The sequence below is a fragment of the Diadema setosum genome, chromosome 10 (assembly GCF_964275005.1).
Source record: "Diadema setosum chromosome 10, eeDiaSeto1, whole genome shotgun sequence".
Lineage (NCBI taxonomy): Eukaryota > Metazoa > Echinodermata > Echinoidea > Diadematoida > Diadematidae > Diadema > Diadema setosum.
This window is the reverse complement of record NC_092694.1, coordinates 24,024,725-24,051,417: the sequence shown is the minus strand read 5'-3', so window position 1 is coordinate 24,051,417 and position 26,693 is coordinate 24,024,725. Positions and strand designations below refer to the sequence as shown.

General features: G+C 38.7%; 2 protein-coding genes across 2 annotated transcripts; one reads left to right on the top strand and one right to left on the bottom strand.

Moving 5' to 3' along the window:
* Positions 1–4,367: 4,367 nt before the first annotated feature.
* LOC140233675 (E3 ubiquitin-protein ligase TRIM71-like) lies at positions 4,368–6,296 on the top strand. Its single transcript, XM_072313773.1, has one exon. The coding sequence runs from the start codon at positions 4,380–4,382 to the stop codon at positions 6,294–6,296; it is 1,917 nt and encodes a 638-aa protein (XP_072169874.1). The 5' UTR covers positions 4,368–4,379.
* Positions 6,297–15,692: 9,396 nt separating this feature from the next.
* On the bottom strand, positions 15,693–16,820 carry LOC140233869 (solute carrier family 35 member G1-like). The gene has a single exon (XM_072313959.1). It carries the CDS (start codon positions 16,818–16,820, stop codon positions 15,693–15,695), a length of 1,128 nt encoding a protein of 375 aa, XP_072170060.1.
* Positions 16,821–26,693: the final 9,873 nt, after the last annotated feature.

Sequence of the window (26,693 nt, the reverse complement as noted above, 5' to 3'; positions counted from 1 at the left end):
GTGCAGCTAATCGGTTATTGAAATATAAAGCTACTATAGACACACCTCATTCATTCAAAATTAATGCATGTTTAACCAAATGAAGCCAAGTTTGTTAGTATGTCTAGTGACATCTAAAATCACAAACATAATCAAAGCTAGTACTACTTTGTGCACTGCATAGTGACAGTTAAATGGAGTATAAATGTGCTTTTAATGATCTCGATCGAGTTAACACCTCATAATGTTTACATCCGTAGACAGATCATACACTTTGTTAGCCTTTTGTCAAGGCCCTCTCGCTGAAACGGGCGAGCGAAGCGAGTCCAGCCGAATGCGACCCTCCATCTTCACCATCCAGCGAGAGAGCCTTGACAAAACCGCTAACACTCCGTAAGTGCTCACTAGGGTAATAATCCCTCATAGAGACGTGTGTTAAAATGTGTGTGTTAAATTCTGTAAAATAGCTGGGAGAAATGAGGTGTTTTATCTTCACTAACCTGGATAAATGAGATATACCCTTTCATCCATCAAACTTACAAGGCGGGTTCTTCGGCTCAAACTCTGTCCAAGGGTCCGCAAAGCCAGACTACGAGTTCTTTTCACTCAACGAATCACTTATTTTCTGTACATGCACTCAATGAAATATAGTCCCTTCAAATTCCATGAGAAAAGCTTTCATCTTTTAACCAAAATGCAGTTTGTAGAGGAATTCATACTCAATATCTGCAGCTATTCAGTTTTTAGCCAAACTGCTAGTACATTATAGATTTTTAATGTTTTTTTTTCTTCATTTATTTTTGTATCTTTGGTACGATTTTGTCAAGGGGTGTGGGACATTCCATTTCATTTACAGGTGTGAGTCCTATAGTACAGGTCATATTTCTTAATTGAGTTTTTAACATCATAAATGTGTTTTTGATGATATTTTGCCCCTGCATCATATGAGAAATTGCACATTGAAGGGTTGTAAAGCTTCTCAAAGGTACACTTTTGAAAATGATGCCCTTTGGGTTTTTTTCCAAAATAAATCTTGAAGTGTTGATTAGTTCTTCATAAGATGAATACATAGATGCAGGCAGTTATCCTTGATTAAGGGGGTGTCATAATCGCCTTATTGCCTGCAAAGTAGTGTAAAAGACTTTGGTTTATCAAACAGATTAACTTATGTATTTTGAGCTGTTTCAGTGGTAGCCAAAACAAAGAAATAAATTAAAATACCACAATCATTCAAAGTTGTGTGATACTGATGAGTACTCTGTACTAAGATCTAGTACCACAAGAACATAGTAAGAAAACAAATTGTAGTCAAGAAGAGTGTTGGGGGGGGGGGGGTGTAGAGGGGGGAGGAAGGGATTTGACAGAATAGTTAAACATAAACCAGCAGAGCTTGTACGAGATGAATACTTCCCATTGACTCGCGTGCATTACGTGCATATAGGGCTCACACAGGTTAATAATTCCCCATAGAGACGTGTGTAAAACTTCAAAATTCAAAACATTCTGTAAAATAGCTCGGAGAGCAGCTATTCAGTTTGTTTTGTTTTGGTTTTTTTTTTGTTTTGTTTTTTTTTTTCCCAAACTACATTATTGATTTTTAATTTTGGAGTGACCTCAGGGACCACTCGAAGATTTTGGAGTGATCCCTGAGGTCACTCTAAAATAAGTGAAAATGAACATTTTCACTCAAAATTCACTCTTTTTTGTATTCACTCCTTCAAGAGTGAATATTTTCACTCGATTTTTAGAGAGTATATATATATATATATATATATATATATATATGTGTGTGTGTGTGTGTGCGTGTGATTTGTAGCCTAAAAGCTCGGCTGTTGATGATTGTCTTTACATATATATATATATATATATATATATATATGGTAGGATGTTTTCTGGTACAACAAACCTACGAATATGCACCATATGTAATATCTTGGACATTTTTAAAATCACTAAAGGTAAGCAGGACCTTAAAAAAACTAACAAACCCCGTTACATAAGATATGATACAGGGACATAAGTCATATAGAAAAAAAAAAGAAATGTAGAGTGTAAAAACATAAAAAACATTTAAAAAAGACAATTATCAACAGCCGAGCTTTTAGGCTACAAATCACAATTCCTATATACCCCAACGCATATCATATTTCGCTGAACTGTGGGGGTTTTTTTATGGGAAATGGCAACAAATTTTAATCACCTTCACTTCTTCGTTAAAACTTTTGAATTTTTTTCTTCGTTTTGAGGATTTGAAGTAGACTACAGATAGGATAGCAATATAACAGTTATTACTTAAGTTATATAGGTTAAGGTAAAACCTTGTTTAGACTCATAGTTGTAAGTACATCTCGGCTAAGTCTTACTTTTCTATATTTATACCTGCCCCCATTTTACATTGTTTATTCCAAACAACACTTCAAAAAATGATTAAATCAATATTACATGGCCAGACAGCATCGAAATCATGTATTGCTGTTTGAGAATCCAACTTGCTACAACAGTAATATAGTCGAGATTTAAGAGCGAATGAAACGTGAAATGATAGGCCCAACGTTAGTTCATTATACCAATATGTTGAAATTCCGATCGGGTCCTAATTCTGCGCAAGAATATCTAGCTTTTTGAAGAAGGCAAACTTAATAATACATGTAATAGTAGTAATAGTAGTAGTAATAATGATAATAATAATAATAATAGTAATAATAATAACAATAACAATGATAATGATAGTAACAATGAGAAAAAGAAGAAGAAGAAGAAGAGGAAGAAGAATTCTGAATGCGCAACTTTCTTAAAAACTGACAATTTTCCCACCCTCTTTTTACAAAATTAAGTCTAAAATGTATGAAAGACATACTTTAATAATTTTTGTGAATAATTCGATTTTCTGGGTTGGGGGATCATCCAAAATATTCTAATCAACAATGAAATGGTGCCATTCAGGACGTAAATAATGAAAGCATCCTATCAAATTTCTCACAAGATGGCACAGAATGTTTAGATAAAGATGATGTTATTTACAGAATATAGATGGTATGGGATAAAAAAAAAACAATCATGGCACTTAAATTTTTCCCTTATAGTCTTCACGATTTTTTTTTTTCTGGACACCGCGAAATCATTACATGTGAGCGAATCTAGAAAGAACATTGAGTTGTTGTTAATACTAGTGAATGTAGATCACAACTGTCTGCATACATTCACACTTGGGCAAGCGAGTGTAGATTTCGCGCACTAGACAAAACGTCCACAGGATCACCGCACTAGCTAGTCACTACCAATTACGTCTATTCAAATGTGCTTTAATCATACATGCAAAGATATTAAATAATCTTAAATACGCCGTTAAAATATTTACTATGGCTTACAGCCTTTCACTGAAGACCAACTGACAGCTAAAAGCGTGAATGAATTAAACAAACAAACCAAGAACATCTGTCCGGCAATATACCAGGCATACAAAGAGAAAGGAAATCGTAATCTTCAGGTCCTTCTTTTTTAGTCAGTTAATTCATGTATATATAATATATATATACATTGAATATACAACGTATTGAACATATATCAATTATATATATATATATATATATATATACATGAACATGTTATATTCAATATAATTTCATCTCGGAAAAAAAAACAACACTTTCTTTGTGTCTGACTCTACTCTTTGCATATAAAATGAATGAAAATAATTCTCCCATGTTTACCATGGGACTATCTCTCAAGGGTGTAAACATTTTGTATGACATGAAGAACACCTAGTTGTTACATTTCATGAGGTAAAATTGACACATATTTCTAAAAAATTATTTCTCTCATCTCCCTCACATATTCATTCTTCTCCTTCTACATGACAATTTTTGTTGTATACGATATTACTAATGGTATGTACAAGATCACGATTAAAAGAGTCATCCCTCTTTAATAGCTGCTCGAATCACCCAAGTATATTTCTGATAAGTGCTGTTTTCGTTTTATTTTGTTGTTGTTGTTAATACTAATAATCCTCTAGGATATTAAAAAATACGTGATTTCATTCTACGTCGTACCAACGTATGACATTCTAAACAGACAACAGTTAATGTGATCTCCTGATCTCCTAAATGAACCACCAACACATAACCCACATGAACCACCATAAATCAATTCTGAAAACCTGGATATGAAGTATACTTTGCAAACGTGATTACAATATTCACACACGTCTTTTAAATTGTTCTTCATTTATTACTTCGTTCTATCTTACGAACGCATAAATTCTAACACCATGCTTCGAACGAATTTTCCCTTTTCTATGTTTTGGTAAATGCTAATTAAATTTTCATATTTTTGCTACTACTTGTCTATATGTTTACCGTTATATAATGGTTCTTTTGCTATTAGGACAGACAGACACCATGGCAACGTTTCATCAAATCAGCAGCCAGAATCTGGAGTGTCCTATCTGCCTGACACTTTTCAACCAACCTAAGTCACTGACCTGTTCTCACACCTTCTGCAAAGACTGTCTGCAACGAATCTTTCAAACTCGGCTCAGCCGACAAACTATAACATGCCCCATATGCAGAAAAGAAACACCCGTTCCGGGTGGAAATGTGAGTAAGTTACAAACAAACGCACCTCTGAATTCTCTCGTGGACGAAGTTAAAACCAAAAATCCAATATGCACAGTTTGTGAGACGGACGAAAACCTGCCAGCTGTGTCCTACTGTCAAGACTGTGGGAAATATATGTGTGAATCGTGTGAAAAAACCCACTCTAACTGGAAACTGGTCTCCAACCACAAAGTGGTGGCCATGAGAGAGGTGCTCTCTGGAAAAGTTCCTCTTGAGAGGAGACGGAAATGTAAGAAACATCCTAACGATGATGAGGAGTATTTCTGTACCAAATGTCGGGAGTACATTTGCGGAAAGTGCGGGATGGTAAGGCACTTACAAGCAGGGCATCAGATAGAAGAGGCAACTATCCATGAGGAGAATTTGAAGGAAAACATCAAGGAGTTACAAAAAGGGGCAAAATCAAAGAAAACAGCCCTTGAAAATCATATCGCTTTTATAAAGACACAGCGCAATGAAATAACAAACATGATGAAAAAACTCAATAATAACATCGAAAAGACGTACGAGGAATACATGCAACGATTGTTGGCCGAAAGAGAGACCCTGAAAGGTCAAGTGAAACGATGTTCTGACAAATTCGAGAAGGAATTACAAGTCATGGAAGAAAAGAGTCGACGAACACTCAGTCACATGACCGCCTTGGAAGAGCTGGTAACTAACGGCGTGAAAGTTCCGCTAGAGAAAGACGCCTTGTTTGCACACGACACGCTGTGCCAGGACTTGAAGAGCTTTCTTGAGCGAGATGATCCTGACGACCAATCACCGAGATTTGTAGCAGAACGAGCTCAAAAGATTTCATTCTGTAAAGAAGCGAAGGTCAATGAACTTTGTCTTGGAGCTCTGGAAGGATACACGTGGGATGTCAAAGCTGAGGTAGAGCTCCCAGGCAAAGACAACATGACCTGTATCACTCTCGCACCAGATGGTAAGATGGCAGTGGGTTCGTGGAAAGGAGGGATTCATCTCTACTCCGCTGATGGCGACTTAAAGCAGACTGTGCTAAAGGACGTCAGCGTCTGTAATATCGGATACCTGTCTGATGGTCTGAGTGTTGTACGAGACGGAGAAAACAAGCTGTCACTCTACACTGAACAATGGGAGAAGCTCAACGTCACGTTCGAGGCTATAAACTTTGATAAAGGAGGGTTTGGTGGTCTCACTGTGGATAAAGATGATAGTATTTATGTGGGTTATAGGGAATCCAAGATGATTCAGGTATTTACCCCAAGGGGCGGTTTTAAGGCAGTCAGGGAAATCATGTGTAGTGGATATATTATGCCTTGTCAATTATTTCATTGTCACACCACGAGGAACCTGATACTGACAGATACAGCAGCTGTCGTGTGCCTTGATGGTGTAGGGAAGAATGAGAATGTCGTGCTTAAGGAGGGTATGTCTGCCTGGCCAGCTGTTTGTCGAGATGATTCGGTCATTGTAGCCTGGGTGACACACGAAGATGGTCTCGTCAGTATCGATCGATACACGAGAGATTTGGAGCACGTCTGCAATATTGTCACTAATGTCAAAATACAAAAATCAGGAAGAGGTTGGTATTATCTACAAGAGTTTGAGAGTGGTGAGATAGCTTTCTGCACTACAGATAGACTCTATATATTTGAAGAGCTAAGCTGCAAAAGGTGCTACTTCCACTTTTCATCAGGACTAACTTTTTTGTCTAAATTGACTCATTGTTAGGACCTCTTTGTTACAAGTCATTTCTCCCCTGATTTTCCTATTGCTATTGTTACGCCCTACTCGAGAATCTGGGCTACTACCGACAGACAAAAGGGAGTTATGAACACCTGGACAGAACATTCCTGTGTATAGAAATCTGGCCTAGCAACAACACATTGCTGAAATCATACAGTGTCTGGCTGCCAGTGAGGAGCAGCACTGTGCTGGGGAAGCTACAGGTGTTTGCATAGAACAATGTTAGTTGATTTAATACATAGGGGCAATACAATCACATGTCATACTGGCTTCATAGAAGCAACCTCAGTGGCTATGCAGCAGTTGCAGGGGCAGCAGTTAGACTGCAGGGTCTGCTGGAAAAGGCTTGAGCAGACGATGTGAGGTCGGATACCGGCAGTTTTTAGTCACCAAACTGTAAGTTAATAGTTTTATTACGATATCCCCTTTTTCCAAATATCACAATTATTATTTGAAGTTATTCTACAAAGGAAAAGTGGTTTGGTAAACCGACCACGTGTTATATTATGTGCACAGCTTTTATAGTCTCTAGCGCAAGCTAGTTGAAAGCAAGTTGAATTATATACCGTCTGTGATAATGTGTAATGTAGCGAAGTTATTCCCCCCTCCCTGTTTGATAAGACCGTTGCATGTGTAAGAAGATAATAGATTATACATGGTGGTTACTGGCGTAATGGTTACTTGCAAGCAGAGTGCTGAAGTGCTTTTATGTTGCTATTTGCTATACGAAAGGGAGCATTATTAAACAAGATAAATGCTCAACCGAAGTCAGGATGGTTGTGTTCATACAATGTAGATTATAGACATGAGAAAATATTTAATTCGCTTCTGTAGGCACCGAAGTGATAGCCGCGGTGTTAAATCCTTGTGGATAGGTGTTTGCTGATATGGAATGGTATAGTACAGAGAGTAAGTAGTTTTATGTTGTGGTAATTTCGTTACTGTACTCTGTAGATGGGTCAACTTCGGGTGTACGTATAAGGCAACCCGTGCACGCCGTGTAAAGATAACCCCAGCTCGTGATAATGTAACCTCGGGCCACTTCGGGACAAGGAAGGAACCCGCCTTGTAATACCCGTCCAGTTGGAACCGTCCCCTCGACGAGGACTTGCACTCCGTATTCGCAGCGAACTGTTGTCGCGTTCGACTTCGACGATCAAGGAGACAACTTCAGCATGACAATATCAGGTTTTGTTTATCCCGAAAGAAACACTTTGGACTGCTAATAATCAAACCCCAATTGTAAACTGTGAGCACAGGTCGTATAAACTGACGAGTTATCGCAAGTGTTGAGTTTAATCAAAGAAGCTTATGCAAAACCATATCAGTAACCGGAGTAAAGTTTAGGCAATATTCATGGCCATATTGCGAAGCATTTGTTAAGTTTTCTCTATACTATGAATAGTTAGGAGATTGACATGAAGCCGGCGCTTAAGCATTACGTCGTTAGAGTGAGATTTGAGGTGTCATGATAAGCATTGACTGGGATGTGTGCATGGGCGTATATGACGTGTCTGTGTGTTGTTTTGTTTCTTGTACCACCACCTTATTTGTATCTGAATTGGAAGACTGGAAATAAAACCTATAATTTCCGGAATCATAGTGTTTTGTGCTACTTTGTCTGAGTACCGTATTTAAGTAGACAACACTGGACCAACAAGCAATCACACGCTTTCACCGGCTGTGACACTCTTAAAGCTGAATTTCTACCAGAAAGTGTTTAAAATTACATTGAAAAATCTGTTCGGTTTCAAAATATACCACATCCATTTTTGTTCGTTTTCAAAAGGTACTACATCCATTCCAATGACATCATGGGGAAATTGACCAATCAAAGAGCAGTACTGACTTGACCCCTCTACCATTGTCTAATGACCTAATCTGTAAACAATAAAAGTTGGTGTTTGGCTTCCTATCAAAATCACCACGCAGATCTGACAAATATCTTGTAAAACATAATTATTGAAAACTTCTGCCCTACTTCACGCAGAAAATCCGAGGTACGCACCGAACGCACGCTCTAGAAGGTGAATGCATGTGGGACGCTTGGCAAGTCGACACGTTGCCATGGGGTTGGCAACATGATACGTGGATGGACAGAGTGTAGTTCATTGATATAACCATTTATTTTGTAGCATAACAACAAAACCTGCCATGATTTATTGTATAAACGAATCGGAATGGTAGGACAGTTAGACCAATTTCAATCACTCGGTAAGTGGTCATATTATGAAACTATTATATTACTCACAATAACATATATTCTAACTTTTGTTTTACATCACGTTAGTTATTGTTGATAGTAGACTTTGCTCGAATACGTGATTGGCATCATAGTGCATTACTGTTACAGCTGGCTGTACATGATGATTAGATTATAATGCTATGTTTCAGTCAAGATAAAGCGAGAGTTCTTGTATACAAGCACTCGACTGAAAATGAATGATAACACGATTTAGATATTACAGTTTTCATTTCCATACTAGTATTGATGGTTTTTGTGTAATACATATTTCAGTATTTCTTTGCAATTAATGCTCCCTAATTATAACAATGAAAATATGTTTACCAATATACCGCCTTACACTAAGCCTTGATTATTTGTCGACCTTCTTCTTTTTTTTTTGCCCTCTTTATTTTTCTCTCTCCCCTCTTTCTGCAAGAGCTGAAACAGTTGAGGGTTCAACGTTTTACTCGGTGTATCGTTGATCAAATATTAAGCGTGTGTACTCACAAAACTTGTAATATTGGTCTGTTCAAACTACCTTTTGATTTTTATGCGTACATAATTATTTTCCATGTTAATTGTTGATGTATGTTTGTAATGATTAGACAATATTTTCTACTGCCTTGTGTCTGTGCTTATGAGTCGTGGCAAATGTTTATTATATCACCGATTTCTTTTGAGAAATTGCTTTATAATTTTGGAAATTTGTTTCTATATAATTATAGTGCATGAAATTTTAGGATGTAGAACTACGACAAAAATGGCAAACCATATATTCTTTTTTACACGGTTTATTTACCCACATCATGATCAGAAAAATAAGGCATTTTTAAGAGCCGCGGAATTGATTAACTTAAAACAATTAACTAAGACAACAACTTGTCAGAAAGGTCACTTCCGCTTTTTATCAGAAAAAAAAAATGTGAATAACAATATATAACAATAACATTCAGTAAGTACATGACAAAGTCAAGACCATTATTCAATGATCAGGGGTTCTTGATTTTCATCAACTGCATAGATTATCCCTCAGTATTTGTGGTTTTATGTATGATTTGACCAATGAGAATTTGCCTCATCTGCTGTCACACTACTGTTCATTGATTTCAGATGGATGTAGTATAAGGCAAAAGAAATGAGAACCTTCATATACCAAAGTTTGAGACGAGTTTGTTTGTTTGTTTGTTTGTTCATTTTCCATCTGAGAAGATGGCTGGATAGTCCATATTCAGCTACATTAAGCTGGTCTTCCATGGGGTCCAGTTGGATGTGAGGTAGGACCACTTCACCGGGTTAAACACCCTACTCTTTGCGATGAATGAATGAAGCGGGATCTTTTACGTGCATGAGTTGTTACTCTCTCACACACGGGACCTCCATTGTATGTCCTATGCGAGGGGCAGAGTGTTTTGCCTCTTGCTAGAGGGGACGGTATGCTTACACACAACATTGCTCAGTCCAGACTCGGGTTCGAACCCGGGCCGCGTGATCGTGAGGCAGACGCGCTACCGACTGAGCCAACTCACCGTTTGGGAAAAGAGAGTTTATCTATCAAGATGTCCATGCAGGTGCAACTTTCTGGAATGACCTACCAGTCAAAATTAGGAGGAAAACATCAAGGTCAAGTTTTCGTAAAGCTGTCGTAGAACTTTTGTTAGAAAGTTCATATGCTCATGTTGTTAGCAAACTGTTTATTCTATGTAAATGTTAATACTTTTTGTTTCTTGTTAGACGATGTAGGCATTTTTCATGACATACATATATTTCAATTATCAGAAGATTCATTAGGTGATGAATTGTTCATTTAATCATTTTTACGAGCACTAGACTTTTTGATAACTTTCTATTAGCACATTGTTGAACGGTAAAAAAGTTAGGAACATACTTTGTAACTGCCTGATTACAAGGGACCACGCCTGACTGGCATTCATGCCATTCCATTGTCTGGTTCCTATCATCCTAAATTTTTCTGTGCAACTGAATAATTATGTACATGTACAATAGTTATCATTGCATTCAGTTAGAAGTTCATTCAGTCATCCATGCATTCATTCATTCCCTCTTTCATTCTTTCATTCATTTATTCATTCAATTTATCAATCAATCAATCGTTTTCAACTTTCAACTTTATTTTCGTTTCCATTGAATAAACAGGGAAAATCATATACAATGCATTAATGTGACAATTTCTAAGAAAACGTACATGTGACCACGAGTAACAACATAAATTCATTTTCTAAGGTATATACATATGCATAATCGTTTAACTCTTGTGATTGTTGCAAGTGCTTTATGTCAAGAGAATACTTTGGAGTTGCCAGCTTCAGAACGTCAATTTTTGCTGGATTTAAATGGTGCGAACTCGGTTGACACTGCCAGCTTGCTGCCCAGCGCATAAACTTCCCCGTGGCATATGAACCTTCATGCTAGTAACCTCTTTGTTAAAGAAGATTAAAGCAATGATATGAAAAGGTCGATGTTTACATGGAGAAGAATAGATATTGATATGAGTGTGCTCTTTTTGTCAGGGAGAGCACGGTTTTTAGTCAATGAGGGACAAAGATCGAGAAATCGCATGTAAATCACATAATTATAGTAATATGGGTAAGCTTATAAGATGACGCGATTATTATTTTCTCTCGCAAAGAAATGAATGAATGTACAATTCTGTAATTGTCTGCTAGCTTTGACCGATGTGTCTGTCTTTCTATAACACTGAATGTGGGTTTGTGTTTGCCTTCGCTTATCGTACTGTTTCAATGAGTTTTATATTCATCTAATGCATAAGAGTAGACATTGGCAACAGAAGATCAAGAAAGTGATACAGTAATGAAGAAAGACAAAATGACCGTTTGAAGCTAGATCTCGGTTTAGTGTCTGACAGCTAGACCACAGATATTAGTGATTTGTGCGATTTTAAGAACAATATTTCAGTGAAGCACTTGTTAATCAACGGTACAATTACCTTTTGGCAGATGTTTAGAAAACAGGCAATTATTGTATGATTTCATAACAATATACTTAAAGGAACAAAACTATTAACCAAACTGGCTTTAGTGGGACGTATACTGCGCGGTTCCATGCAACATCAATTAATGCTTTCTCGAAGAAATCCAGAAAGACCTGGAATATATTGTATATATGTGACCGTGCATCACAAAACGAACAAAAAGTCGCACCCCTTGATTTCACGTAAGGACTCAAAAAAGGTGAAACACGTCAACCAAGTCAATATTTAGTTTTTCATAATTATTTCATTAAAGAGCTATCCTTCTTCTACTTTATTCTTAAAATTGGGATCATAAAATGACTGGGAAAGTGCATTTTCAGTACTTTTTCTACAACCTTTCTTTTGTAGAGTAGTGAAATCAGGTACGTCTTAGAGGTCCCTTTTCATTTCTTGATAACCCTTTGCACACTCTTAACTTTCAAGTCTGATAACTTTTGAAGGGATAATGCTACTGCTTTGAAAGTTGGCATTAATCATGGACAGAATGTGTTAATGGGACATGCTCAATTTCAATTTAATCTGATAATTTCTTCATTGTTGTTGCTCCAGTGGTTTACATCCTGTTTTTTTTTCTTTTGTCCCATTCATCGCACAGCTAGCACGGTTTTTGTAAAGATTAAGCGCTTGAATAGACAGATAGACCGTGTACTTCAGAGCCTCTTTTCTCGGTTCACACTTTTCCAGACTGTGCGTTTTCTTTCCAATATTTAGATAGGTTAGGAGAGTCCATTTGAATTGAGTTATACATCGTTGTAAAGCTTAGAGTCTGCTCTTTCAGAATCTACCCTTAACTGAAAATCCATGTCTGGCGACTTTTTGTTTGTTTTGTGGTGCAGGGTCACATAATATATATAAACGTAAAGATATGCGCATATACATTAATACACAAAACATAATAAACACGTATGTGTGTATAATCATGACAAAAACTAAAGGTACTCAGGCTTATATCAGCATTATACCATTTCATATAATGGTTACGTATATGTATGGCCTACATTAAAAAAAAAAACACCTTAAATTATTGGAAGTAGGTAAGTGGATTTGTGCCCTTTTGCAAGAAAATTCTTTAAACGATGTAATTATTGATATGCACATTTTTAAACATATTACATGTTTGTATGGGTATATATAAATTTGAAAAAAAAAATCATCTAAGTTACCATCGGTTCTAGATTATAATTACATCTACAATCTACAATCTACAATTATCCGAAATTCTGGTTGTAGTGAAGACTTTCTTTCTCCCTGTAAAAGCATGCAACTGCTCAGTTCTCCACCAATTCAAACTGCCACAGTGCACACCACCAAGTATTACAATTTCAGTATTCCTGTATTGTTATTCATCATCTCATTTTGAATAATTCATGTTTCTTTGGTTATAAAAGAGTGAGGATGGACTTTGATTCAGTACACTGAAGGAACATTGCAACTAGTATTTGAGGTTATTTTCAACAGTGAAAATTATGTATTTAATTGTAATATATCAACACAGAGAATGAAATGAGTGTAGGCATCTTTGCTTGTGGTTACGTATTATGTCATTTCACTGTAAAGGACGGTAGGATTAAGAACGTGTCTTACGCCCTCTATCAGCAGGATTTCATTATTCTGGGTTGTTTTGTCTTGGGGTTCCATTGAGATCGTATCATTCTAAGTACAGTTAAATTCATTATTTACCATTTGAAGATGAATCAAAGACCCAGCTTTACTGCTCCAAAATACTTCTGGAATGAGAGTTAGTAATAGAAATAACTAATGTAAAGAATTTAATAATTACAGTCAACGTTAAATACTGTTAATATATAGATATACAAAATTCGAAAAAAAAAACAGTTTTAATACAATTGCTTCTAGACTAAACCGTCTATGGTTATGGTTTAAAGAGAAAAAGTAGTGATATCTTGTTATATTTTAGGGCTTATTGCAAAATATTCAAAAGGAAGGATATTTTGTGATACAACTGACCTACACATAAGCATCAAATGTGATAACTGCTCCCAATGGTAAACTATACCTTTAAATTTGTAAGGATGAAATAGTTTAATCTCATTCTAGATATCACGGTGACTTAATATCTTCATGCTCAGATAGGTTTTAAATCATTTCCAAAAACAGACACATTTACATAGACGTATTGACACAAAATCAGTACAATGCTGTAAAAAAAAAAAAAAAAAAAAAAAAAAAAGAAAGATGAAAATATACGTCCAGTGAGCTTTCCTGATTATAGCGAACCAAAACTGAACCAAAGTTGTTGGAATTGGAGGGGACTGCTGAAAAGCAAAGCTCGTGTTTTGCAGCTTAATTGTATTTTACAGCATGACGAATCCTTGTAATCAGTATTCAACACTAGAATCCATAGGACGAAAAAGTTGCGACTATAATTTTGTCGGTCAGGTGAAATAATCCAGCTATAATTATCTTCTATTATATATTCACACTAGGTACTAAGCTGAGACTGATGAATTATCTCTATGCAGTCATATACCTCTGTTTCTCTCTTAGGTGTACTTATGTTTTTCACGTTGCGAACCCTTGCATTTATTGATGATTATGATAATCATATTAAAAGGTGACAAATTTTCGGCTGTAAAAAGGTATAATGCAAGTGAATTGCTACTGTGAGTCTTTTATTACTGTAAGAATCATTATGTTGTCGATAAGCATTACCACTGACCGCATGTCTAAAAATATCCCGAATATAAAAAGTTCAAATTTATTGGACATTTAGGATAATAGTATACATAGTAAGCAAATAATCAACGTTGGTGAAGGTGATGGGACAAACTGTCACTTCCGAGGCGATCTGGATGTAGCTATCTTTCCGAAGCGCAGCTGAGCAAAGATAGTGTACACAATTAGATCGCCGAGGAAGTGATAGTTTGTCTCATTGCCTGAGACTAAAAGTTGATTATTTGCTTCATATTCCACATCTAGGGTCCCAGAAATTCCCATTTTATTCCACATCTAAAACCGTTTTAGCTGTCTTTAGGTATCCTTATAGGGCTTAGGCTACATAAGGCGCGGTCAGACTGGCAAAAGATCGAGAAGTTTAGGATCGCAAAGTTTGGGCCATTCGTACGCGCGCAAGAAAGAGTGCGCCGTCCGATGGCTAGTGATTGTGATGTAACAATGCACATCTGATCATGACAATGGCCTCGCGCTTCGGAGACAACGCCCGCAGGCAAACAGATCGAGAAGTTTCGCGAGAAGTTTCGCGGGAAGTTTGCGGTCACACTGGCAAAACTTCGAGATCTTAAAGATCGCGATCATAAACTTCGCGATCTTTTGCCAGTCTGACCGCGCCTTACTTTAGACGTGTGCGCATACTTATGACAAAACAATGAATTTGCTGCGTGCATCTCGCGGCGCCGAAGTGAAAGTGCGTTGCACTGTGGACTATCAAGTGACCTAGTTAAATGATAGTCCACAGTGCAACGTACTTTTATTTCGCGCGTACTCATCTCTGGTTAGGACTGTATGGACTGAAGAGATCAGCGAAACAAAAAGGACTATCAACCACCGAAGCATCGGTGCTATCAACATAGAGTGTAACGAACTTTTCTTTTCAGGTGATGTGATGGGCAAAACAACGCTTTATCACGTGATCAGCTCTTGACCAATTCTATAGCAAGATTCTTAGTATGTTGAATATAATCCAGGATATAACACGAACGGTCGAGGATGGGCACACGCGCTGCACATGAATGGTCCCCAGGTCGCCGAATTTATTCAGAGAGTAGCTAGTGTCCTCAGATAAGCGCTCTTCAACGTTATCGGCCACACTCAGTTAGATATGAATTCACCATCGAAGCCTTTGCTAAAACTTCATGGTCATATTATTTTGACGCTTTGTGGACTGAAAGTTTCAGTACATTATATTCATCAAATTGTCTGTTTCCAGTTTTAACAAAGTGCTTTAAAGCTTTATAAGAATATGCGAGACATAGTCAGATTATTGCCGACAAAGTAAATCGACTTCCTATGAAAGGCCTGAACTCTTTTTGTTATGCAAAGTGGCCACAAGGAATAATTTCCACTAGGCAGCATTGTGAGCTTTTGACTAATTTGCAAAACGCTTTTGTTAGAGAAGGATTGTCAGTAAACATCACACTCTACATAATCCAAGTTTCCTCACGGGTCACTTGGCTGAGTTCTTACATTTAGTATATTTCTGGCAGTGCGGAGCAACAGTAATCCCTACTGAACTTGTCACTATGAATACTGCTCCAGCCACCGTCAGGAGATTTAGCGCCGCATGCAAAACGATGACATCGAGGATGAAGGTAAGGAGGACGTCGATTGTACGTAGGACCGTTACAAGCGCTGCATTTTCCGTCTGTAAGGCAAGAGTAAGGCATGCAATCTCGAAGTATCCGAGATATCCTATCGTTATGAGGTAAAAGCGATCCCCAATACAGCTGATGTTTTGCCATTCCCCCAGAATAGTCGTCATGATGGCACCCACGATAGTGATCATCATACCATTGACCAAGAGAACCAGTTGAGCGTTCACCTTGACTTGTCCCAATTTCCGTAGCAAGACCACGGATATGGCGTACAGTACTGCGCCACCGATAGCTGCGAGGACGCCGGGCACGAACGTAGTCGCCTCTCTCCTCATTGAAGTATCACCAAATATCGCTGAGGGTTGAACGACCAGGAAAGTCCCCAGGACACCTAGGGAGGAGAAGGTTGTTTTCGCAACGGTGCAACTTTCCTTGAGGCAAACCCGAGCAAGCACAGTCGCAAACACGGGCATGAGGTTCGTGAGACACTTAGCAGTGGAAATGTCCAGTAATTGTATAGAGTAGAAAAAGCATGTCATGGATGCAGCTCCAGACAACGAACGTAGAAGTAGGAATGTCCAAACTTTCTTGCTCAGATTAAACAGAGACACCTTTTTCCAAACCAAAATCGGTCCTGAGCAAATCACCAGAAACATGCCATGGCAAAAATTGATAAGATTCGCTGACACGCTGTCAGAAAGGAACTTGGCGACGAGTGTCAGCGAAGAGAGCAGAACAGCGGATCCAAGAGTATATATCAGCCCCCTGCGTCGAATGAAGATATTTACAACAGGCTCCTCCTTCGGATCTGTACCGTTTCCGTGTTTCAAAAGGCTGGAAGCGTTTGCACGAGGCTCAGTTGTTGCCGAGTTTGCCCGTTGTTTGGTAGGTCCACTATCTGGAGCATGCAAGAACGGAGTTTCTTCCTCGTCGGGATCAACACCAGGATTCCAGTATGTTTCGAAGGGGTGATTCGTCATTTTGATGGAACCAGACACTATGACAAAATTAAAATAATGATAATACACTTGTTAAACTTTGCAAGGATATTATAATCGAATCTTACTTTATGTTTGGAACAATCAATTGATTTGAATGTAGTGACGTCCTACTTCTTTATGGACTAATATCTTAATCAGCCTGACAGAGAGAAACAAATGCTGATCGACCTATTAGGCCAGCCATTTTGTCTCCAAAAGTTACTGTTGTCCAACAGGATCGCACACAAGCAAAAACCCTCCAGAAACAAAGGAGTAATGTAGGTTTATTGCCGCTTGGTCAGCTGTCAGATAGTCTACTTCCCAATTCGTCGAACACTACTACGGCTAAACTCATTTGGTCTACTATCATTTTCGTCTAATGCCCAGTTTGGCTAATTATCGTTTCGTCTGATGACCAGATGGTCTAATTGCAATTTGTCCCCCTGGATTTTTTCACACTTTCTCTAATAAACTGTGTGTACGAAATGGGCATAGCCCATCTGGAAGTAGACCAACTGGTAATGAGGCTAAGTGGAAAGTGGGTTAAATGGACATTAAAGGAATTGCTTTATCATCGTGAGGACCACTAAAATGTATATGTCAAAACACAGTGTGCCTACAAAAATGTACAACTTTTATACAGTCAAACCTGCCTTCATAGCGGCCACCTGTCTATAGCAGCCACCTATTTTTAGCGGTCACTGAAAACTCCCCTCGAGAGAAAAGTCCTGTTAAAAACCCTGTGTATAGCGGTCACAAATCCGATGGAACCGTAGCCGAGCCGATAATTCTGCTTTGCAGCCGTGCCAGTCATTCATGGGCAACGTACAGTGATCGCCACCGCTGAATTCATCACTCATTCAGTCATGATAATGCACTAACGTCAAGCTTTCTTCACGACTGTAGACATGCTACTGTGCAACAATATATTTGATTAACACCGGCGTTGTTCAATGCATGAAACCCATGTGTGCATACGTATACACATACATACACATGAAAGTACGTACATTGTACTTATAGATGTATACAACGATGAAACATATGTAAGTGTAGGCAATGCACACAAAAGTTGGATGACCTGTCTATAGCGGCCACCTGTCTTTAACTGCCACTCTTTTCGTCTCCTTTGAGTGGCCGCTATAGGCAGGTCTGAATGAATTGTTTGATACCAGGGATTAAAGTCAGAAGACCTTTATCAATAGTCTACATAATGTCATAGGTTAGCACGACCAGGTGACGCGAGCAGTAATCCATTTGCTTCCCCACTGCCCTTTTCTATAAATATGGTAGAGCGCAAAATAAAGATAAAATTGTCTTTCTAGGGCAGCATTTCTATAGTGCGGCTATCCCGGAGCATGACAATTGCAAGATATGCTGATCCACTGCTTACGAACACCCTCTATGTTATGTATAAAACTATTATCTCGCTTAGTCCTTGTCACTATATTTGGTGCTGCTGTCCGACGGCATGACGTCTGGGAGTATGTTGGGTTTTTTCCCACCGATATCCGTGTTGGGATCCGCTTTGTTATTCAGAAAGACTACGTGGATTATCATATCTGGACGGCAATGTTTCATGTACTGGAGAAATGAAGCAAATAAGCAAGGGCCGTTTGGCCTAATGCAAATCTCAGACCGCGCCCCTCTGTGAAATTGTTTCACCGCTGCGTTCCGATTCAACAGACAAAACGAATTATATTGCAATCCCCACAGGTAGGCGATGGTAGACACAAAGCAATCACACAACTTTCGCAAATGGGCGCTATAGGCAGGAAACTCAACATAGTAGAGCAGTTAAGCCCTCAAAATCACGTGAATTGTGCAAAATTTGACTAAAGCATGAAACTTTCACCAATGTTAGTACATACCATAAGATTTATTTTTAGATCGGGAGGTAAGTCTGATTTGACCTCTGATGACCTCCAGAGGTCAATGTACTTTAAATATCAGAAAATCGATGTTTTTAGATATTTGCGAATGATATATGTGATTATGTTGCACTAAACATGCATTTATACCACAGAGAAATCATTTCCAGATTCAACAGAGCACTGACAGGTTTTTACCTCTGACCTCTGATGACCTCCAGAGGTCAATGAACTTTAAATATCAAAATATCGCTGTTTTTAGACATTTGTGAATGATATATGTGGTTATGATTCACTAAACATGCATCTATACTTCAGGGAAACCATTTTCTGATTCCACAGAGCATTGACAGGTTTTAACCTTTGACCTCTGATGACCTTTGGAGGTCAATGACCTCAAAATATTATATTGTTCTGTGATGTCATTGGTTAATGGTAACCGTTGTTAAGATGTACAAAACAAGCATATCTGTCTTACAATGAAATTGTCTTTATATTCTAAAGAGCAGACAGGTTTCTACCTTTGACCTCTGATGACCTTGAGAGGTCAATGACCTCAGAATATCAGAATATTGAAGTATGACATCATTGGTGAAAGGTCAAACATGGTAAAGATGTACAAAACAAGCATATCTGTGTCCAAGGACATCGTCTTCATATTCCAAGGCACACAGACGTGTTTCTGCCTTTGACCTCTGATGATCTCGAGAGGTCAATGACCTCAAAGTATCAGAATAGTTTGGCATCATGAATGGTAAACATGATGATGTTCTAGAGAGCACTCGTAGGCCCTGCTTATTAACGAGCCATTACCGTTCATCTATGAAAATCACACAAGGTCAAATACCTCGAATGAAATGTGAGGATGTTAATATTGATATTGCGATAGTTAATAGTTAATAATTGTTTGCAATGTAGGGCTTACAAACCATGCATTTCTGTTACCAAAAAAAGTGGCTACTCATTCCGTAGAACTTTTCAGGTAATTATCTAAGTCGGGTATGTGCATAGAGCAAGGGGTGTCGATCTGTTTTCACGTGGGGGGGGGGACTTGGAAAATATGTAAAAGCATAAGTTCATGGTGCAAAGGAATGAAGCGGAGGGGGAGGGGGAGGATGTGGGTGGGGGATTGGATTTTTGCAGGTTTAGACCTGAAATCAGTGATTCAGTGTAGCTCTTGTTTAATGTGTGCGTCATCACTTATACGGAAGTTGATGGGGTTTGGGCGCATCTCACCTACCCTCCTCCCAAAGACGAAGTTTTTGTTTTGTTTTTTGTTTTTTTTTAAAGAATCTGATGCATACGTTTTGGGGAATATTTGGAAAATTATGGATCACCAAGGTGTACCAAGTCTATATGGATGGGAACCCAGCAAGCGCAGCGTTGGCGAGGGTAGGGTATTCCACTCCCATTCGAGAGAGCTCTTGTATTTTGAGAAATGAGATTCAACGACCTGGCACACAGGCACTTTTGAAGAAATACCTCAAAATTTGTATCAAAAAGGTGTAGTAAGTCAGCCATCTATGGAGGGAGACCAATCGACAGAAGGATGTGGGTGGAGGTATCCCCCTCCCACATTATGGCGCTTTTGCATTCTTTTGTTTGCAATTCAATGATCTCGTGCCACTCTTGGTTGAACTACCATTTTGAAAAAAAAAAAGTCCATACCCAAATGTGTAGCCATAATCAATGCATGGAGGAGAGGTTGATACAGCGAGAGGAAGGTATGAAAGGGGCTGTCCCCCAATCCTTCCCATGCGAGGGAGCCTTTGCAGTAAGAATAGAAATGTAAAAAAAAAATCTATTATACACATTTATGATGGAATATTTGGGAAATTATCAGTAAAAGGAGTGTACCAAATCTAAGGGCAGAAACCGAGGAGGGATACACTACCCCCTCCAACAAGAGGGATTTTCTTTGATATGTCGGAACTGAAATTAAAGATCTAGTACATACTTTGTGATGATATAGAACAAAAATGGGACAAAAGCACTGAGCGTATATGGAAGGGGACATAACGAAAGATAGTGTGGGGGAGGGGTATGCAAAGGAGATTCTGCCTTTTAATCTGGTGCATACTATAGCTGAAATGTTCAGTGACAATTCATTTTCTGTCAAAAAAGTGAAGAAAAAAAATCTCCATCTCAGGAAATACTTGGAGGCAAAGTTCTACGTCCCCACCATTCCCCCTCCCATATTTTCTCGGGAGGCGGGGCAAATGCCTCTTGCCCTCCAAAATGAACAATCGTGCATATATAGGAAAGCCTTTTCATCTTTGGAATTCAAATAAAAATATCTCTTAAAACATTTTTCATAGAATAAGAGAAATTATCATTCCCCAAAGTATGTTATATCTGTGAAATTATCATTCCCCAAAGTATGTTATATCTGTGGAAGGAACCAAGCAGGGGGAAGGAGTCTATTGAAAGGAGATATCCCCTCTCACAGAAGGGAGATTTTGCATTTCAGAATTAAATTTTAACAATCTGATGCACACTTAAAGTGAAAAACTTGGGCAGTTTTCTGTCAAAAAAGCAAAAAGCAAAAAACAACAACAAAAACTAACAACAACAAAACATAGTCCACATCTCAGAATTTAATGGGGTGGGGGTCAACTATCCCTGCCACCACCCCACCCCTCCTCCAAACTGATGCCCCGGTATGTGCATGTGTTTTATTCCACTTGTTGTAAAGAAGAGAGAGTTTTAAGAAACAATATTGTTCAGTGGTCGCTATCAAGTAAATTGTTTATCAATAAGGTGATTTCCTTCACCTGTATACCTTAAGATGATGTAGGCCTGGTATTTGCCTTGCACGTTATTACATCTATTTCTTTTTTTAGTATTCTCGTTTATATTTTGATGTGAAAGTTGTTTACTTTGCCACGATTTTATTTGTACAAAGAAAAAATAATCCAAGACTGAAAATGAAACTGATACAATATTTAATGATTGACATGATGCACATATTAATCTATAGCAATAAAAGTGAGCAATTCAAAAGGCGTGTACTCATTTCACATGAACATTAGCGATGATCCTCTGACCTCTGGAGGATATTGAAAGATATGCATCAAAATGTAAGAATATTGATGTCTGGTCTCATTGGTTTGTAATGGCCAGCTGCTTATGAAATAATAATTATATTAAAAAAAATACATTGTGTGTGTGTGTGTGTGTGTGTGTGTCCAAAATTGTATGCAGAGTATTCCACACACAGTTCAATGTTGACTTCCATCTAGGACGATGAGCGGTCACTTTTTTTCTCAACTACACTGTAATATCAAAATCTATTGAAAAAACACGGTGGCGGCTGGGTCTAACACATTATCATTCCTTTTCGTTGGAGATCCATGCGGGATGGTCAAAACAAACATGAAAAACAGATATCTCAGACCTAATTGTTATAACAAAGCATCATATCCTCATATGCCCAACCCAACCATCTATGCCCAGACAATGTAAACCACCCCATGGACTTACTTGGAGCTTTAGAATATCCTTTGTCAACAGAGAGAGACATCCAAACCTTTGCAGTGCCGACTAAGATCTGCCATGGAACTGATTGGTATTGGCTCTGCATCATTGACAGCAGATCTCGTTTCCTATTCTCCTTCTTCTTCTTCTTCTTCTTCTTCTTCTTCATTATACTGTGTAATCTTGTAATCTGCCATGGAGCCTTTTCTTAATTGGTTAAAGAAGGTATCCAAAGAGCTATATGAAGCAAAAAACAACAAACAAATGCAAAAACAAAAAGAGAGACATATGTATCTTTAATAACAGAGCTGAATATTGAGTATCTCTCTCCTGAAGTGTTTCAAAGAGATACAAGAGACAGTGGCCGAGAGTAGCCGCCACCTTTTTTGGGGAGTAGGCCTATTTGTGTTCTTGCAAATGATGCCTGACATTTTTGGTCATTGGCCCTTTTTGAACAATGCAGCAATAGAGCCACAACTTCCTGCGGAGTGGATATTGTGTTGTTCTTGATGCAGAACATCATCGCTGAATTTGCCTGTGCTGTACTTTCTTACAGGGATTGCCATTGTAGTTTTGTTTTGTTTTGCTTTGTTTTGTTTTTCAAGTGTGGCTGTAACACTGCTTGTTTTGCATATGATGTTCATTGCAGCTAAAGAGTTTATATCTTCTCTGGATCATTCCAAACTTCATGATGTTTCACCTGGGTGAATGGATCCCAGACGATGCATGCATATTCCAGGACAGTGCTGAGGGGCATGGAGTAGCAAAACACCTGAACTTTATGATACTCGTATCTTCGTCTGGAGAGAGTCTTTGGTTGAAGTATAACCTTATTAAGCTGCTGTGGCGATTTGATTCCAGCTGAGCCTCCTATTGGAACTCCAAAATATTTTGCACAATCCGCTTTCTCCATGGTTTGCCATGAATGCTTATTTATTCCCTGGGTAGGTCTCGGATGGCAATAGCTAGTTGCAATACACAAGATTGCTTCATGTGGAATGCATGTTGGGCCTCACAGTATGTCGAAGTTTTCAAGATGGTCCATGATGTCGCAGCTGTGGACTGTATACTCCAGGACCATGAGCCATTCATCGCAGTCATACTGTAACAACCCACCAGCTTTACACTGGCCAATACAAGCCCACCAGCTGGAAACTATGCAAATATTGCCCATGAGCTTGACACTTAGGCAAACCAGTCCCATAATGAGTCCGACAAATGGGGGAAAAGATCTATGAGACTTACACTGAATAGATTAAACACTCTGTATAGCAGTCTCGTGGGCCGGGTTTTCCTCGAGTGTCGAGATAATGGCCATATTTGCCTATATTTGCTAGTCTACATAACTAACCCAAACATAACAGTTATATTTGAGGTCACTGCCATCACTCAAGAAACTTAAGCTTTATTTCTGAAGTAATTGACCTCTCACATTTCAGAGACCTGTTACTATAAACCAATGCTCTGTGGAATATGCATACATACATTTGTACTTTGATCAAAACGTCAATGCGTGATTTGTACGTGATTAAGCATTTACGATTACACCAATGAAGCCAAACATCCCAGGTAAGCCTACACATGTGACCTCAGTGACCTCTCATTGTCCTGAGAGGTCAAAGTTGGATATAATGCACAGGCTAATGACCAATGTTCCATGGAATGACAAGATTCTTCTATTACAGCATAAATGATTGTACATCGGGTATTACAAAGTTGACCATTGACTATACATAGAATATCAATATTCTGATATTTTGAGGTCATTGACCTGTCACCTTCCTCAGAGGTCAAAGGTAGAGACACGTGAGTAATTTCTCTTGCTCTGTGGAATAGGAAAACAATTCAATTGTAATACAAATGAATATAACATCTAAATCATGTTTGTCATCAACCAATTGCACCAAATATCAATGTTCTGACATTTTGAGGTCATTGGCCTCATCATAGGTCATCTGAGGTCATCAGAGGTCAAAGGTAGAAATCTGACTCGAAAGGCTCAGTGGAACATTGAGGCAATTCCTCTTACAAAAATTAGTTTTAGTACATAATTATCGTGTTTCAGTTATGAGTGACGCATTAAAATATCAATTCTCTGACATTTTGAGGTCATTGACCTCTGGAGGTCATCAGAGGTCAAAGACAGAAACCTGTCAGGGCTCTGTGGAACATAAAGACAATTTCACTGTGACAAAAATTAAGTTTTAGTACATCATTACTGTGTTTTATCATTAACCAATGATGCAAAATATCAATTTTCTGACATTTTGAGGTCATTCACCTCTGGAGGTCATCAGAGGTCAAAGGTAGAAACCTGTCAGGGCTCTGTGGAACATAAAGACAATTTCACTGTGACAAAACTTAAGTTTTAGTACATCATTGCTGTGTTTATCATTAACCAATGACGCAAAATATCAATTTTCTTAGATTTTGAGGTCATTGACCTCTAGAGGGCATCAGAGGTCAATTCAGACTTACCTCCCGATCTTAAAATTAATCTTATAGCATGTACTAACAATGGTGAAAGTTTCATGCTTTAGTCAAATTTTGCACAATTCTTCAGCTTATCTGCTCTACTAACATGGCTCGTCCTACAAATATAACGTCATCTTAATTTTACCTGCAGGTTGAGAACAAAGATGACGAGAAATATGATATTCTTCCCTCCAGCGACGGCTCTACCTAACGCGAGTATAGATCCACGGTATTTACACCTCCCAATATGTGTGTCGCTCTGTCAAAATGGGTTATAAGTCGCGTCAGGAGTTTCCCTATCTATAATGGGCCAAAAATGGTAAGGAAGCACTCTCCGGGGCAATGTTTGTTTATGACGGATTCTGATTCCTCGATGTTTTATCTACCTGTACAGAAAAAGTCAGTCTGAAAAAAAAAAATGAGTTAAGGCACAATAACGGATCCTTGGACAACTTAATAGAAGGTGAGCTTCCTGCCATTAAGGACTGATACTCAAGCAATCATTGTTCTAGCTTCGCTATTGATAGCAGGAATCAGTAAATGTAGGCTGTGGGGCAATGGATCGCTATTGTTGGAGAATCGGCATTTATTGATGTCTGCGACTTTGTAAACGAATTGTTCAGTTCCCTTTTGTGTTAACATTTCGCCACTACAAAAAAAAAAAAAAAAACAACAACAACAGACAGTCAGTGACGCTAACTACTCTTGCACTATACCGTTACAAAGTTAAAAGGTAAACTTTATGAAGGGATGTGAATCAAAGTTCATCTAGCTCCAGGCGTAAGATATTTTCGCCAAATAGACCGGTTTACTAATGATATGCATAATGACGTCAACCCCACGCGACCCTAGTGATTGTAACTAAGTCGGGCAAGAGAAATAAGCGCGGACGCGCGCGCCACACTGTTTAGGTCTACGTCTAGATCTACTCTAGATGTAGTCTATAGGGCTAGGCCCCCTAACTGTTATTGTTAATAGAAAAATAGGTCAAAATCGTCATTCTATTTCATGAAGTCTAATCAGTCCGAGTCTAACTTAAAAAAAAAAAATCCTTGGAAACATATCGATTATGAGAGATTCGTTGTCTAGTTCAGATTTCACAATCAATCATAATGCTTAAAATCATTGAAGTTTGAAGTGATGCGGTCATACTGTTGTATGTTCCGTAGCAGCAGTGTTTTCCACCCATTTTCAGAACTACTGAAGACAAAATCGAAGCCAAAATTCAATAAAATCGAAACTATAGTGCAAATTGCGTTTGATCACAGCAGAATTTTCCCTCATCTAAGGTCGGGAATTGATTTAGAGCCACACGAAATGCCAGCAGGTAAAGTCGAAGTTGATGCATCGCACACATGTACACAACATACACGTAAGTCTACATGTGGGGACGTGTCGGGGACGGCTGCAGCAGCCGACGTTGCAGGCTCGCATCCTTTGTTTGCCCGAGGTTGCGGCCGTGTGCAAAATTAAAGATCTGCGCATACATTAGTAAACCCGGCCTATTTCGATTCACCTGGCTAGGAAAGGCGAGAATACACCTTTGTCACAATCATTTAGGATTTGTTATAAAATGGGTTCAAGAATGTAGCCAATTGGAAGCGCTGAAATGAGTCACGTGTGAGTGCATTAATTTCTTAGTAAATGCACGGCCTAACCAGGGACGTGGAAGAGTCTCTCTTCCACCTCCCTGGCCTGACGTACGTCACAATGTTTACACTAGCAGTGCGCACTCATTCAGTTGTTACAAGTGCGTCACGCGCTACTATACGCGCTGTCAATCCTGTAAACAACTTCTAGTTCGGGCCGCGGGCTGCCACAACAGCCGGTGTCACAGGCGATCCGTTCCGGCCAGTCGATTAGTTCCGCCGGAACTTATCGGCGGACTTTGGCCAGTATATCAGATCCCCCAGATCCAATCGGCGGGATTTTTGCCTCACCGCCGATAAGATCCCCCACCGCCGATTCGATCCGGGTCTCTTCCGTATACAATGTATACAAAGTGGTAATGGGGAAACACCCCTTCAGTAAAATGTACTCTTCCAGTCTC